At 34.6% G+C, this 16,302-nt stretch overlaps 1 protein-coding gene, 1 long non-coding RNA gene and 1 pseudogene across 2 annotated transcripts; all 3 read left to right on the forward strand.

The window, feature by feature from the left end:
* Positions 1-1,866: 1,866 nt before the first annotated feature.
* LOC114409516 (NADPH:quinone oxidoreductase-like) lies at positions 1,867-3,475 on the forward strand. Its single transcript, XM_028373006.1, has 3 exons — positions 1,867-2,029; positions 2,128-2,319; positions 2,939-3,475. Exons 1-3 carry the CDS (start codon positions 1,930-1,932, stop codon positions 3,241-3,243), a joined length of 597 nt encoding a protein of 198 aa, XP_028228807.1. The 5' UTR covers positions 1,867-1,929; the 3' UTR covers positions 3,244-3,475.
* An 809-nt stretch (positions 3,476-4,284) lies between these two features.
* The window catches only part of LOC114410670, a 100,600-nt pseudogene continuing 88,582 nt past the window's right edge, over positions 4,285-16,302 (forward strand).
* LOC114409518 lies at positions 11,827-14,987 on the forward strand. The gene is made up of 3 exons (XR_003666104.1): positions 11,827-14,309; positions 14,382-14,573; positions 14,661-14,987. It is a non-coding gene; the product is annotated as an uncharacterized LOC114409518 (long non-coding RNA).

Here is a 16,302-nt window from a genome sequence, read left to right on the forward strand (position 1 = left end):
GCCCAGTCAAATAGCAAGATTGCTCGAATGAAATTAGTGTCCTTATCTTTACTTCCCTTTTATTCCCAATAAAAGGTAAGTATAGAGGGGAAATTGTCATACCCTTATTTCGTCCGGAGACTATCGTTCATTGATCTTTTGATCCTTGCTAGTCGACTTACGGTGTTGAACGCCAGTTACAGTGCAAAGCAAGGAACCATTCAGTGTTTCAATCAGGAATGCGAAAGATATCAAAAAAGAGGAGCAAAAGGGTCTTTTTACTAAGTTTTCTGGATCCTGGTTTGCCCAAGCAAGCCTCTGGCTCGCCTAGGCCTTCAGAAGACTTCAGCCTGGAGGAACCAGCTCACCTGGGCAAGCCAATTACTTCGGGTGTAAGTCTTGGCTCGCCTTTGCGAGATGCCATGGTCCTAAATGTTTTTTTTTCTATAAATAGGTGTGAAAGGGAGTTGTGGAAGAGGTTCAAAGGTTTAGAAGGTGAGGGAATTGACAGAAGAGAGAAAGAAGAAGAAGAAAGGAGAGGAAACAAAGTCGAGGCGCTGCCAAATTGCAACCGCGATCATTTCCTACGTCATTTTCTTGTTTTGTGTTCTTCGTGCAACCATTGGTTAGTTTTGTTTTTAAGACTTGAATGTGATCTATGCACCCTTAGGGACCCCCCTTGTTATTATGTGAACATTCATCTTCTCCATCTATCATTGGCGATGTCGTTTTTCTTTGTAAAGTTCAATCTTAACCAATCACTAGTATTGTAAAGTTGTCTTTAAAAATATCGAAAGTTAATAAATAAAACCAAGATAAAACCAACTCATAACTAACTTCTTTTTATCAAATATCACTTGAGATTGTTTTAAGGTCCAACGTCTTAAATGACTTTTTGTTCGCAATTAAAATAAATTTTTCAAAAACATAAAATCAATTTAACACACAAACTTTCAGACTTAAAGAACTATGTAGGTCTAAATTCTTCATCGCACCTGAGGATACGTAGGAGCAAGGACAACACCCTTGTCAGCTCTAAAAAAATAAAAAAATATTAAAAGGGAAAATAAATAATATTGAAGTCACGTTTTTTCATACTAGATTAAAGGTTGTCCTCCCTTGTGACGGGCGCGTGGAGTGCTAATACCTTTCATATGCGTAAACAACTATGAAACCCTTCTCTTCAATATTCGCAAACCTCTTTTAGTTTTTCTAACGTTTTCCTCGAATAAACGTTGGTGGTGTGACTCCCACGCGTTTTGCTCTTTTGGAAGACACTCCTTTTTCTTTTCGCCTCACCTTCCCATCAAAGGGTAAGTTGCAACAAATATCATATAATATAAAATTTTTAGAATCAATTTAAAATATAATAAATCAATTTAGTCTTAAATTATGTTTTTAATCTCATACATAATTTAAATTATAATTATTTCAAACCAGAATAAATGTGTCCCTTGATGGTATCATGATCAATTAATGAAATAGGAATCATTAAAATGAACTCATTGAATTAAATGATACTATTTAATAATTTTGAAGGAAATAAATACGGAATTGCTACTTAACTTCATCCCATAGAATCCAATCTTCATTTTTATATATAATAGATAAATATAGTAGATTAAAGCGTATTTGAATAAATTGATGATTTATCATGCTTTTAATCGAATTGTTGTGGTATGAAAATTTCTGAAATATTTTAAGGAATAATATGAATTTTCCAATACAGGTATGATAATACTGCCATTTTCTATATTAAAAATCCTCCAAACTTGAATTCAATTTGGTACTATGAACCTGTCGGCAGAGAATCCATGCCATACCCCACAGGCCCACACCATAACTTTGACCCGGACCACTCCATTTATTATATATATATATCCCTCCCTGATCACCCTTGTTTCGAGACAACAAAAGAAAAGAACACACATTACTAGAAATTTAGAAAACATGGCAGCGGTGGCCGGAGCATCCTCGTCCGTGATTAAGGTGGCTGCGCTTTCGGGTTCTTTAAGGAAAGGTTCTTACAACAGAGGCCTCATTCGTTCTGGTTGATTCCTACTACACACTTTAATTTTCTATTTTATTTTATTATTTATTTATTGGTTTTGATTTTGATATTAATTTATTTTTGATTGAATTTGATAGCTATTGAGCTAAGCAAAGGTAGAGTTGAAGGCCTTCAAATCGAGTACGTTGATATTTCGCCCTTGCCCCTTCTCAACACCGATCTCGAGGTAAATGGGACCTACCCGCCCGAAGTTGAAGCCTTTCGCCAGAAGATTCTCGCAGCTGATAGCATCCTCTTTGCCTCCCCTGAGTACAATTACTCTGTCGCAAGTATGCTGGCTCAACTATCTGTTTCTTAGTTTCTTTTAATTTGTTGATATTGTTGGCAATAATTAGTCATATAATTAAAATAGTGTATATAACTGGAGAAAAATATCCTTATACTATGACTTAACTGTTGTTGTGGGATAAGGCGTTGTTGTTGTTGTTTATGACTTAACTGTTGGAGTTGGAGTTTATCTTAATGGTTGTGGTTGATTTTATTGTGTCACATGTTACGAAGAGGCCGTTATGAAATCACCTGTTCAGTCAAGTAAACTTTACACTTGAAATATTCTGTCTTTAGATGGGTGTGTGTTGAAGATTAAATAATATGTATAATAAGTAGGAGACTACTCATCTATAAACTGGTTTTTGAGTGTAGGTTAGGTTGAAACCTAATAGAGAATCCATTTTTCCATGGATTTGCAACCTATGCTATTGTTGAATAATACGGTATGCTTACAAAAAGATAATGAAATGATTTAATCAATGTTAATTAATGGATCTAATGATTGGTTATTATGAGCCTTTATTTTGAGAAAAGTTGTGTCCTTAAATATATGATGGTAGTACCTTATTATTCAATGATCGAAAACCAAACTAATATCCATACTTTCATTTATTGAAGGTCCATTAAAGAATGCACTTGACTGGGCATCAAGGGCACCAAATGTTTGGGCTGCTAAGCCCGCTGCCATAGTGAGTGCTGGAGGAGGCTTTGGTGGTGGAAGATCACAATATCATCTACGCCAAATTGGAGTGTTCCTCGATCTTCATTTCATCAACAAACCTGAGTTCTTCCTCAATGCATTCCAGCCGCCGGCAAAGTTTAACAATGATGGTGACTTGATTGATGAAGATGCCAAGAATAGGTTGAAGGATGTCCTTCTGTCCCTGAAGGAATTTACCCTTAGATTTCAAGGAAAAAATTGAAACAATTCTGATTCCCAAAATTTGTTCAAATAAGCTTTGGATTTTGGTACATTCCTTTTAGGAATAATAGTGTGATTTGGACTCTCTGACGGCATGATAACAGTGATACGCAGAAACAAGAGAACGTGTTTGTTTTTACATTTGAAATTTTTGTTTGTATTGTCGTCTCTTGGTTCGTTTTGTTTACTATTGGCTATTGAGTAAAGTCCACATGGTTTAAATTGTGTTTAATGATGATGAAATTCCGTTAAATAAACTACAAATGACTTCCACAATCACATATAAATTAGCCCAAGATGCATTTGTCAGTTATGTTTCTAATTGAAGAAAAAGTTTAATAATTGAGAAGATCTAAATTCTTACTCACATCTATACACACTGTTATGAAAGAAGCATCTTGATAATTGCATTTAACCAATTCTGTTATAGAATTGCTGAGTTGACATTATAGCATTGGCTAGCTTAGGATATGCTGTTTGCCAATTGCCAGCTATTTTTCTTTTCTGTTATTTTGTTATTTTCGGAAATTTGCCTCTGTATGACAACATTTTATATGCTGTCTACATAAGCATCTATGTACAGGAAGGTATTGAAGAAAATAATACAAGTTTCTTTCCATTTTTTCTCTTGGGAGGTCCCAATTTTAGATGAATTTTAGGATTATCATCTGTATTCATAACACACAAAGTTATCAAGAGTTGATATAGATGGTTAAGAATCCGAAACTTTTACCTTCTCCATGGTGTGGGCTCAAATCTTCGTAGCACCACTTTTCCTGATGGACAACTTTCCTCTACAAAATTTCATGGTACCTAGAGATTAATTGAGTAGTTACAATTGGGTGAAATTATTTATGGTTTAAACTTGTACAAGAATTCAATTTGGTACTATGAACCTGTCGGCAGAGAATCCATGCCATACCCCACAGGCCCACACCATAACTTTGACCCGGACCACTCCATTTATTATATATATATCCCTCCCTGATCACCCTTGTTTCGAGACAACAAAAGAAAAGAACGCACATTACTAGAATTTAGAAAACATGGCAGCGGTGGCCGGAGCATCCTCGTCCGTGATTAAGGTGCTGCGCTTTCGGGTTCTTTAAGGAAAAGTTCTTACAACAGAGGCCTCATTCGTTCTGGTTGGTTCCTACTTCACACTTTAATTTTCTATTTTATTTTATTATTTATTTATTGGTTTTGATTTTGATATTAATTTATTTATGATTGAATTTGATAGCTATTGAGCTAAGCAAAGGTAGAGAGTCTTTAACCTTTTGTTCTACATGTTCCAAGTTCTGTCAAAAGCCAAAACGCTTTCATATTTGATAAACCCGAAGCTTGAAAGCAAAACCCAATTAAAATTAATTGTACTTTGAAAAAAAATGTTTTTCATCCTTGTAAAACATCAATATATGAATTTTGTCGTTGCAAAATTTTTTGTTTGTTTCTTGTCCTCATAAAATTAAAATATATACTTTTTGATCCAGAATTAGGCTCGGTTGATTCTCATACCTACATGTGACTCCTTCATTTGTCCAATTGTTGATTATTCTCTTTTTATGAATTTTTTTTGGGGGACGTGGGGTTAAAATCCCCACAAATTACAAAAAGCTGCCACAATTTTTCAAATTGATTTAACACTCCTTCATCATGAATTTGACAAATAGTAACAAAAAGAAAAAGGATTTTGGAGCATCTAAGTTAGTGTTAGTTTTATAATTGATTGGGGCATTTGGTCAAACACTCTACGAGCATAAGTGATGTTGTCGAACTTAGCAAATTAATTGCAATTAGCAGTCACATAAACAATACGCGAGCAATAAAAAAAACTTCACCGTTAATAATTAAATTATTTCACATTCAATTGTTATTATGGTGTATCTGGTAGAGCATTGCAACTAGAAGCACCTTCTTTGGGTTCTTGATGTGTGTATTTGGAAAATGGCCCACCGGTACCCTCGTCGCGAATGCCTCGCTCATGATGTATTTTTCAACACTGATTCGTGAATCCCTTCACCACTTGATAGTCCAATGGGCCGCACTCTTTCTCTCAAGCCCAAATGCAATGCTGGACCACCTTCTAGGTTTAAGGACTTTGTGCAAACCTAGCTTTATGACCATTAGGGTCTCTTTAGTAATTTTATTCCTAGAAGCTTCATGTACTATTATAGCTGTAGTGACAGTTGTATTTTGGACTGTTGAGTCCTGTAGCATATTTATTCCCTGTTTTTAATGAAAGGAGACATGAGAAATGCTTATTCACTTTAGGTGTTTTCTTATTTTAAAGGAGATTTGATCCCTATCTTGAATGTGGGATTAATAGTCTAACATATTTGGTTCTTTCATTTTGATAATGCCTAAGAAATCTATCAAAGATTTGGAGGAGGCCATGCTAGCCATGGTTGTTGAAATTGAAGCTACTCAAATATGCCATGATAACTGCCACAATCAACTGCTAGTTACCATTGATACTCATCATGAGTCTTTACAGATCGTGATGATCACCATCCTAGAAAAACTTACATAGTTATCCTCAACTTCCACAACAAACACACCACCCACTACTCCCCAACCTATGCCCACCACAACCACAAATCCTTTTACTCAATCGGGTCCATTTCACCTTCATAACCCCTTTACTTCCCCAATGCCTACTACAATACCTACCCCTTTTTCCCTTACACACTGCCCCTAGCCCAAACCATATATGGCTCTGAAAACTACACCTTCTACTCTTTACTGGATATGAACCATTTGACTGGTTGTCCTAAGCGGAACAATTTTTTACCCTTTACTAGGTTCCTTTGGATCAACGAATTTCTATGGTTCAAGTGGATGCACCACAACCAACAACTATTTGACTGGGGGTCTTTTATAGCACACTTGAGCTCTATTTTGGGCCTTCAACATTTGGAAATCACCAAGCCAAGCTGTTTAAGCTCCTCCAATTGGGAACTGTGAGTGACTATCAACTTCAATTTGAGAAGCTTCACAATAGGGTCCATGGGTTAACACCAAAAGTAATTTTAAATTGTTTCATTCTGGGCCTTATCCTTGAGATTTGTACTGAAATGAGCATCTTACGACCTTCCTCCCTTGCTAATGCCATTGGTTTTGCCAAACTTGTCGAGGCTAAGGTTAAGGCTTCAAAAGTCCACCCCTTTACTTGCTCCAGTCCTTTCGCAAACCAAAAACATTCTCACAACCCTGCTTCAAACCCTATTCCAAACGCCTCCCCTATTCCCTTCAAGAAACTCACCCCATCTTAGTATAATGAAAAACGCACAAAAGATTTTATGCTACTATTGTGATGAAAAATTCCATATTGGCCACAAGTGCTAAAATAAGCAATTTTTTCTCCTGATTGTAGTCGAGGGTGATGAAAAAGATGAGCTTGACCTTAACACTACCCTGGAACCTATAGATCCTTCAAATACCCAACCCAACCATTTTCAACTATTACCCCAAGCCCTCACCAGAAGCCCATCTCTATAAACTTTATGTTTCCAAGGCTCCATCTTGGGTCATCCAATCAATATTGTCATTGACACCGATGGTTCACATAACATTATGCAGCCATGACTTGCCATTCATTTGTAGCTTCCAACTACACCTACACCTTTGTTTCCAGTCATGATAGGTGATAAAAACCAAATTTACTACACTGGATGATGTAAACAGGTTCTTCTTACAATGCAATCTCACTCGTTTGTACTACCATTTTTTCTACTTCCAATTCAGGGTGATGATTTGGTCTTAGGAATTGAATAGTTACAAACCCTAGAGCCAATCCTTTCTGATTTCTCAGTCCCTTACATGAAGTTTACCCACCTTGGTAAGCAAGTTACTCTACAAGGAGAATCCTCTCCTCTAGCCCAAATAGCCTTTTTTCAACAAGTGTGTCACTTAGTCCATATGGATTCAGTGGCTTCCTTTCATCTTCTTTCTATGGAAAACATACCCCCACCACATACTCCTTTCACTCATTTGGCTAAACATCCTCACTCCTCAGACCTCCAAGCCCTTCTTTCAGTTTTTTTATTGTGTTTGAAAATACTCGCACCATTCCTCCTTCTCTCCCTCATGACCACCATATCCCTCTTTTGCCAAACACTGGTCCCATAAAAGTACGTCCTTACAAATACCCACATGCTCATAAAGAAACTATGACCAAACTCATTACTGAGCTCCTTAAGGATGGCCTTATCATACCAAGCACTAGCCCCCTCTCTTCTCTAGTGCTACTTGTAAAAAAATGATGGTACATGGAGACTTTGTGTTGATTACCGTGCTCTTAATGCAATCACTATCAAAGACAGTTTCCCTATACCCACCATAGATGAGCTCCTAGATGAACTTGGTGGTGCATCAATTTTTTCAAAGATAGATTAGCGCTTGGGTTATCACCAAATACAGGTCTGATCTGAAGACACACACAAAACCACTTTCAAGACTTTCGATGGCCATTACGAATTCCTAGTAATGCCATTTGAACTAACAAACACACTATTTATGCTTCAATCTGCAATAAATGATCTCCTACGACTTTACTTGAGAAAATTAGCATTTGTTTTCTTTATGACATTCTCATTTATAGTGCTAATTATGCTACTCATCTTCACCATCTCCATTTAGTTTTACAGTTATTTATACTTAATTCTTATTATGCTAAGTTAACTAAGTGTGTTTTTGTAGTTTCAACAATTGAATATTTAGGTCACATCATTTCAGCCCAAGGAGTTCAATCTGATCCCTCCAAGGTGTAAGCCATTCACTAATGGCCACAACCACAAAACCTCTCATCTCTCCGCAACTTTATAGGATTGATTGGCTTTTATCATTGATTTATTCGTAAATATGCAGCCATTGTCGCACCTCTCCCGGACCTACTATGTGCTAATGTTCAATTTCAATGGTCTACACACACGATACAAGCATTTACAACATTAAAAGACATTATCACATAGGCATCGGTCCTTAGCTTTCCCAATTTCAATATGCCTTTTGAGATTGAAACTGTTGCATTCACCTTTGCAGTAGGAGCAATCCTTAGCCAACAAAGCCATCCAATTGCCTTATTCAGTAAAAAATCTTTTCCCAAAAATGCAAAAGGCACACTACAAGAAAAAGCGTTATTACCGACAGAAATTTTTCCACAGAATTCATTCCGTAAAAAATATTTGAATTTCCGAAGGAATTTTTCAAAGGATTATATTTCGTCGGAAAAGTTTACCTGTAGATATAGGTCCGTCGAAAATTTGATACCTTTCCGACAAATTTTTCCAACGGAATATGCATCTGTCAGAATTTAAAATGTTACCCAAACATAACGACCCCAACCCTAATCGTGTCTCTTTTGTATCTGAGGTTTTGAACCTATGACATTTTGAACCTGTGTTTCGTCTGAATATGTGTGTTTCATGTGAATATGTTATGAAGTGTGATTGTAAACTTGTGGAAAAACCATAATAATGAAATATTTTTGCACATAAAAGAACAAGATACTGAAAAAGCATAATAATTTATCTCTGCAATTTTGCTATGCTTGTTATCAACCTGTCCGAACTATGAGTAAGACAACGACTAACACCACTATTCTAGAAAAACCATTTTTGTTTATTGCTTTCTTTCTACAAATGAAATGAAGATAATTAGAACAACACTAACTAGACTATAGGATCCTTAATCAATTATCGGATAAGAAGATAAAAGAGAAAAAATAAATATTTGGTTAGATATCCTAATTTTGACTTTCATATGCTACATAGTTTCCATTTTGGTTGGTCCTTATAAAGGTTGAAAGGTAACCGGATAAGATGAAATCAGAGTTATTTAGCTTTTTTAAGAGAAAAAAAAAAGTTAGGCTTATTTTATGTTTTTCTTGGTTTTTTCTTTTTTAATAGAACTAACATAATACAGTTGAAAGGCACGTTGGTGCAAAACAAGTTAACAAGATTAGTAGCTTGACCATTGATTTTGAAGTTAGTTGTGTCTTGTAAACTCTGTTTTCCTTAATCAATAGGCTTGACCATTGATATTGATGGTAGTTGTGTCATGTGCACTCTGTTTTCCTTAAATCAATAGCTTGACCATTGATTTTGCTTGATAAATTTTGTTTAAAGTCTTATATATGTATGATTGGTTGAGGTTTGGCAATCTGGATGTATGTAGTTCGTCTGTCACAGGATCATATAGATTGTATTTTGAAATCTGGATGTATGAGGTTTGACATCCAAGAATATTGACACAGAATTGAGATTTGAAATGCTCTGAGAAATGATTAATTGTACAAATTTGTTGCAAGATTATTTATCATTAATTACACAAATTTCTTGGCCCTTCAAAACAACATGTCTTGCATTATTGTATTGTTGTAAGTATATAATTATTATTATATCAATTCTATTTAAATGACAATTCTTAAAGAATGTTTTGGCTTCAAAGGTCAGATTTCAGAACTTATCAAGAGATGTTTGCCTTGGTGTGATACTAGTTAATTTATTATTTCAATGTCGTGAAGGGTTTATGTTTTTACAAAATGCATGTTGTAACTTATATATTATTGGATGTCATTAGTGAAATACGGAAATTGTTGATATAGAAGAATATCGGCATGTATTTAAGTGTATCGAGGAAGTTGGTCATACTTAAAGTTGACAAAAGGTAAATGAATAATTAAATAAAAGATGCTACAACACGTATTTAAATGTAAATATAAACTATACATGACAATGAAATTACTAATTACCTACTAATACATCCAGGCAGGCATGTCTTAATAAAATGTCTTTGGAAGTAGTGAAATGATAGACAATCAACTTGATCCAAACAAAACATTGCTTTATGTAATATATAATCGAGAAGGCATGCATGTTGTGATTTATATTGATATATGAAATATGAATGATACATATCGTGATTTTGTTGACACATTCCATTAGATTCTTTTTTGTGAAAGGAAAATATTATTAATTAAAAGTTGGCACACAAGCTGTGTTCCAATTACCTAACATTCTATTAGTTACACATTAGGTACTGTTTTAAACACTTAGTGTGAATGATAATTTGAGGTACTTTTGATCCTCCTCAAAGTATATGAGACAAGTTTGTTAGTGAGGCCCCAATCAATAAAAAGAAAAGAGAAAAAGGCAGAAGTAATTTTCACCCATAATGACGATAACTTTGAAAGGAAAAAATAAATATATTTACTTGTATATAATATATAAAAATTAAAAATGCATTTATTTAAAATATATACAAAGCCCAAAAGGAAACATATTTACACTTTTCTTGTATAATTTTGAGTTATTCTCCTTCTAGTGAGTTTCATCCATTGGTTCAAAAGTTACCATATTTTTTTCCCGAAGGAAAACTTTTCAATGTTTATCAAAATAAGCTTTCATTAAAAAAAAAAAAAGTTTTCAGTTAAAGAAATTCTCTTTTTATGTTTAGATGTAACTCACCTTTTGTACATATAGTGTTGAAACATTAAATCTTATTGACACAGTAGTTTTTCATGGTTGTTATGTGGGCCATAACTACATCATCATGAGTCATGAGTGATGCATGTGTTGGACCTTATCTTCAACATGGACGGAGGTTGCTAGGTGCATCTAGCACTATTGTTGGTGAATCCAGCATAATTTAAAAATGACAAAAATGCCCCTCGTTGTTTTTCTTTAAAATGGCACCAATATTGTTGTGCTATTTTGTGTTGAACGCTTGGTTTTGTCATTGTGGTCCAGTTTCTCTCGTTGGTGGTTGTTTTGCAAATATTGAGAGAGGTAACAGTTCGGTGGAGGTGAAAGTGTTACTGGTGTTGGTTTTATGTCGGCAGAGGTACACATTTTATGGCTTTTCTGGGTAACTGGTGTTCTAGTAGATCTGGTATTTTTAACATACGGATGAAGTAAATCCGTAAGTTGTATACGGATGAAATACATCCGTATGTAGGAAGTAGAACATATGGATGTACTTCATCTGTAAGAGTTATTTTTTTTAGGTTTTTTTTAAGTTGTTTAAATTTGTATTTATTTTAATTATTAATATGTTAAATTAGTTGTTGCTTTGATAGTTTTTGTTTAGTCTCTATAGTGTTGTTATTTTTTTTTTTGGAAATTATGAATTATTTAGTTATTATAGTGTAAGTAATTAATTTAATTATTTAGGTGCAAAATTTGTATTTATTTTAAGTATTAATATGTTAAGTTAGTTGTTTGCTATAGTTTTTTATAGTCCCTATAGTGTATTTTTTTTTTAAATTATGATTTATTTAGTTATTACAAATTATATATAGTATAAGTAATTAATTTAATTATTTAGGTGCAAAATTTGTATTTATTTTAAGTATTAATATGTTAAGTTAGTTGTTCGCTATAGTTTTTTATAGTTGTTTTTTAGTCCCTATAGTGTATTTTTTTGGAAATTATGATTTATTTAGTTATTACAAATTATATGTAGTATAAGTAATTAATGTAATTATTTAGGTTGAAATTAGTTCAAAATTTTGAATTTATTTTTATTACTTGGTAATATATATGTAGTTAATATATTTTGATGATATTTATCAAATTTTGATGTTAAGGAATAAATAAAATGCACATAGAGGGACTAATATATGGTTTTTGTTTATTGATATATATGACTATGAATTTTAGTTTTGCTAATATGGTGTATACTAAAAGATTATGTCGACTTGTGTATGATGTATATATTTTTGATTTGTTGTTAAGATGGATGAAGATTAATGGACGTATGACAATATAATGCCTGAATAAGTTGATATGGATTATGAAAATGAACAAGAATGTGGTGTGAATGAACCACATGTTGATTGTTTGGATGCTTTTAATACTTCTCAGGTAATAATGTTCTTTATTTTGAGTCATTTGATGAAATGTTTATGTTGTAGACAACATAAATTGTCTGGGTTGCGTTGTAGTTCTTTGGTAACTAAGATGATGTTTTGCAGTTGGCTCGATCGGTTGCCCATGAAAACGGATTTGTTGCAGTCATTATGAGGTCTAACACACATACTAGTAGTAGAGGAGAAAGATCATTTGTGTTAATTAGTTGTGAAAGGAGTGGTCAGTATAAGTGTAGGAAGAAGGAATTTGTTAAAAGAGACACTAAGAGTCAGAAATGTGGTTGTCCGTTCAAGCTTCGTGAGAAACCAGTGATTGGAGGGCAAGGTTGGATGGTCAAGTTGATCTGTGGGATTCATAATCATGAATTGGTCAAGTTATTAGTTGGACATCCATACGTTGGGCGATTGACTAAGGATGAGAAGACAATTATTGTTGATATGACAAAGTCGATGGTGAAACCAAGAAACATCCTGCTAACGTTGAAGGAGCACAATGCCAATAGTTGTACAACAATCAAACAAATATACAATGCACGAAGTGCATACCGTTCTTCCATTAGAGGAAGTGATACTGAAATGCAACATCTAATGAAACTTCTTGAACGGGATTAATATATTCATTGGCATAGACTAAAGGATGAAGTCGTGGTATGTGATCTATTTTGGTGTCACCCTGATGCAGTAAAGTTATGCAATGCATGTCATTTGGTGTTTTTGATAGACAGTACCTACAAAACAAATAGGTACAGACTCCCACTACTTGACTTTGTTGGGGTGACACCAACGAGGATGACATTCTCTGTTGGGTTTTGCATGTCTGGAGGGTGAATGTGTTAATAATGTTGTATGGGTTTTGGAACGATTTCAAGGTCTATTTTTAAGACGTGATTGTCTCCATGTAGTTATTGTGACTGATAGAGACCTAGCATTGATGAATGCAGTGAAAACTATGTTCCATGAGTGTACAAACTTGTTGTGCAGGTTTCACATCGCCAAGAATGTCAAGGCCAAATGCAAATCCTTAATTGGTCAAAAAAATGCTTGGGAGTATGTCATGGATGTAGGGAATAGTCTGGTTGATTGTCCTTCTGAACAGTAATTCGTTGAGTGCCTTCAGAAGTTTCAAATGGCTTGTTCACCTTGACCAATGTTCATTGACTATGTTAACAAAACATGGATAATCCCACACAAGAAAAAATTTATTACAGCCTGGATGAATAAGGTGATGCACTTAGGCAACACAACAACAAACAAGTATTAAAATGTTACAGTTTTTCTAGTAATGTTTATTAATTAATGGAATTTAATTGTTGTATATGTTTATTTTTTTTTGTGTATTTCAAATGTAAGGTTGAATATGCTCATTGGGATTTAAAAAGAGTATTACATAATAGCCCTGGAGACCTGTGTAGTGTTTGGGATGCCATGACAACATGATCACGCTGCAACACACTCAAATTAAAACATCCTTTGAAACAAATACACATGTGGTTGGACATGTATTTAAAAAAACCTTGTACAAGAGGCTTCTTGGAATGGTTTTAAGGTACGCTTTAAATGAGATTGTTGCTGAGTTTGAGCGTGTATATTATGCTGGCAAGAATCCTTCTGCTTGTGGTTGTGTGATGAGAACCACACACAGTCTTCCTTGTGCATGTGAGCTATCTAGGTATGTTGTTAGCAGCATCCCACTAGATTCAATCCATATGTTTTGAAGGAGACTTAGTTTTTCAGACCAAGGGTTATGTGAGGCCGAAGTCACCATCAAGGAAGAGATCAAGACCATATCTAAAAGATTTGAGGAACTTGATGTTTGTGATAAAGTTACTCTCAAGAGTTATACTTCGAGAAATTACATACCCTGATCAAAACTCTATGTGTCCTCCTCTATCAAAGGTCAACACTAAAGGTGCACTGAAGAAACCGATGAACAGAAACCAAAGATCAACAAAGCGTGATCCGTCTTATTGGGGGTATGTTGATTCTTTTCATTATGTTCAAAATAGAAACTCTTCAGGGAAACGTAGTGCATCATCTTCTGACCTGCCGAAGCCAACAAGGATCATCCCGATGTTGGATCAATTTGAGCCATTTATTGTAGGGTTTCATGGTCGGATGACTATATCAACCTCCTCGGTGGCACAAACAGATTTGATGAATTAAGGCTGTCCCTACTTGTTGATGGGTTTTCCAAGGTATGTTGTTTAGTTTTTTTTTTTAAAGAACAAACTTTAAATAAATTTGATGTGTATATTTGTTTGATTCAGGTTAGTGTGGATAAGTGGATGAATATAACGGAGATGGGATATGTCATTGCATCAAGGTATAATGTAATTCTTGTATCGTTGTCCCGACAACAAAGCATGACATTTTTTCCTCTTAGAAGTCAACCACCACCAGTTTCTTCTGTGCACCGCATTATATATGTCGGTCACGTGTTTGGAAATTATTTTGTTCAGGTACATTGAAGATAGTTAGTCTAATTTTTATATTTATGCAATCATTTGTGTTCATTTTAGTTAATAATGTTTGTTCACATATAACAGGTTTATTTGAAAGACCGTTGTCCTTTACCACCACTAGCATTGTTATGGTCTAGGAATTCTTATCCTCAGGTAAAGCAGTGACCAACTCCATATATTAGTAGAATGCAACAGTACAAAAACTTGATGATGTTGAAAAGAGACTATGTTGACCTAAATGAAGACTGAACATGCATCGTTGTTATGGACTGTGACACTTGTTTATCTAATTTTATTAATTATGTGATATAATTGGTTGTGGAGGGCCTAATATTGTACAATTTCTTGACATTGAAAATCATTTTTGTGATTTGTTAATAATATCTTTCATGGTTCATATGATAACATAAAGAAATGGCTTCACCCACTAAGGCTCAGCGAACAACACCAACCTCTGCCTCTGCCTCTATATTGTTGTCTTCTTTGATTCGTTGAAGTTATTGATTTGTATTTAGTTAAATATGACTTCCGATCATGCATGTATGATGCATCGTTGTCATAATTGACAACACATTTTCAAATGCATGCGCATTAAAGTCTGAGTGTGACACGACATTGACAGACTTGACAACACATTTTGATGCACGATACAGCTTGACACCACATTGGTTTAGTTGGAAACACAAACACAAAGCATCTGCACGCATCTCTATTCTTTAAAAAAAGTGAAGCAATGTTAGTGAAAACCATCTATATATATGAGACATAGCAACACTCTAAAAATCACACATTCTCTCCCAACCCAATTTTTAGAACAAAGTATGACATTTTTGGGAGAAACTAGCAGTCAAACGATTGTGAATTCCACATTGGGTTTTATTTTTCCAAATGGATCGATTATTCACAACGATAGTGGTGTTTACTTTCAAACTTCCACTCCAGTTGTCATTTGAGTACCTAACACTTGTGACTTTGCAACGCTAAAAACCAGAATACACAATACCCTTCAGCTAACCGACAAACAATATCTGGATGAAATTTACTACCGGCAGCCATTCACAGATACAGGTAACCAATTTTGCTTTCAATGTATGCAATTGAAAAATGATGATGATGTTAACACAATGTTACTGTGTAATCATCAATTTCCATGTGTTGGTCCGATTGAGTTATTATGCACCATTGTTAGAACACCAGATGGGATATTAAACCTACTTGAAGCGACTATGACCCCTACTCATGATGCCTTTCTATATTACAACAGGAGGTGGAACATGTAACGCCAACACAACTTTGTCAGTTACTCGTTCACTGGAAAAAATCCAAAAAAAATTAACATTCCTTCTGGATGTACAATCGATGAACTGAAGGATTTGATCAAACAAGTTGCACCATAAGGGATTCCCCCTGATGGTATTCATGAATCCCAAACGGTAAGACGATTGTTTTTTCGACAACCAGCTCATTATAAGTATTAAGACAAAGTTATCCAATTTGAAATTATTGAGCTAAAAACTAACGATGACGTGCTTAAGGTGTTAGTACTGTCTAACTATTGGAAACAATTTGGGCCAATAGAAATTTTAGCAGTTTTTAATAAACAGGTAATGGAAATGGAAGACGACGTGTCTCGCTCGCCACATGATTGAATGCAAAATTAGTATTAGTTAATTGTACTTTTTCATGCAAATTTTATTTCCTTCTGGATGTTAATGTAATGTTTGAA

This window comes from Glycine soja, chromosome 4 (assembly GCF_004193775.1).
Source record: "Glycine soja cultivar W05 chromosome 4, ASM419377v2, whole genome shotgun sequence".
NCBI classification, from domain to species: domain Eukaryota; kingdom Viridiplantae; phylum Streptophyta; class Magnoliopsida; order Fabales; family Fabaceae; genus Glycine; species Glycine soja.

Excerpts from the sequence above, each read along its gene's own strand:
- LOC114409516 (XM_028373006.1), top strand. The coding sequence starts at position 1,930 with ATGGCAGCGGTGGCCGGAGCATCCTCGTCCGTGATTAAGGTGGCTGCG. Across the intron at positions 2,030-2,127 it reads CAGAGGCCTCATTCGTTCTG|CTATTGAGCTAAGCAAAGGT; the intron begins GTTGATTCCTAC and ends TGAATTTGATAG. Across the intron at positions 2,320-2,938 it reads GTACAATTACTCTGTCGCAA|GTCCATTAAAGAATGCACTT; the intron begins GTATGCTGGCTC and ends CATTTATTGAAG.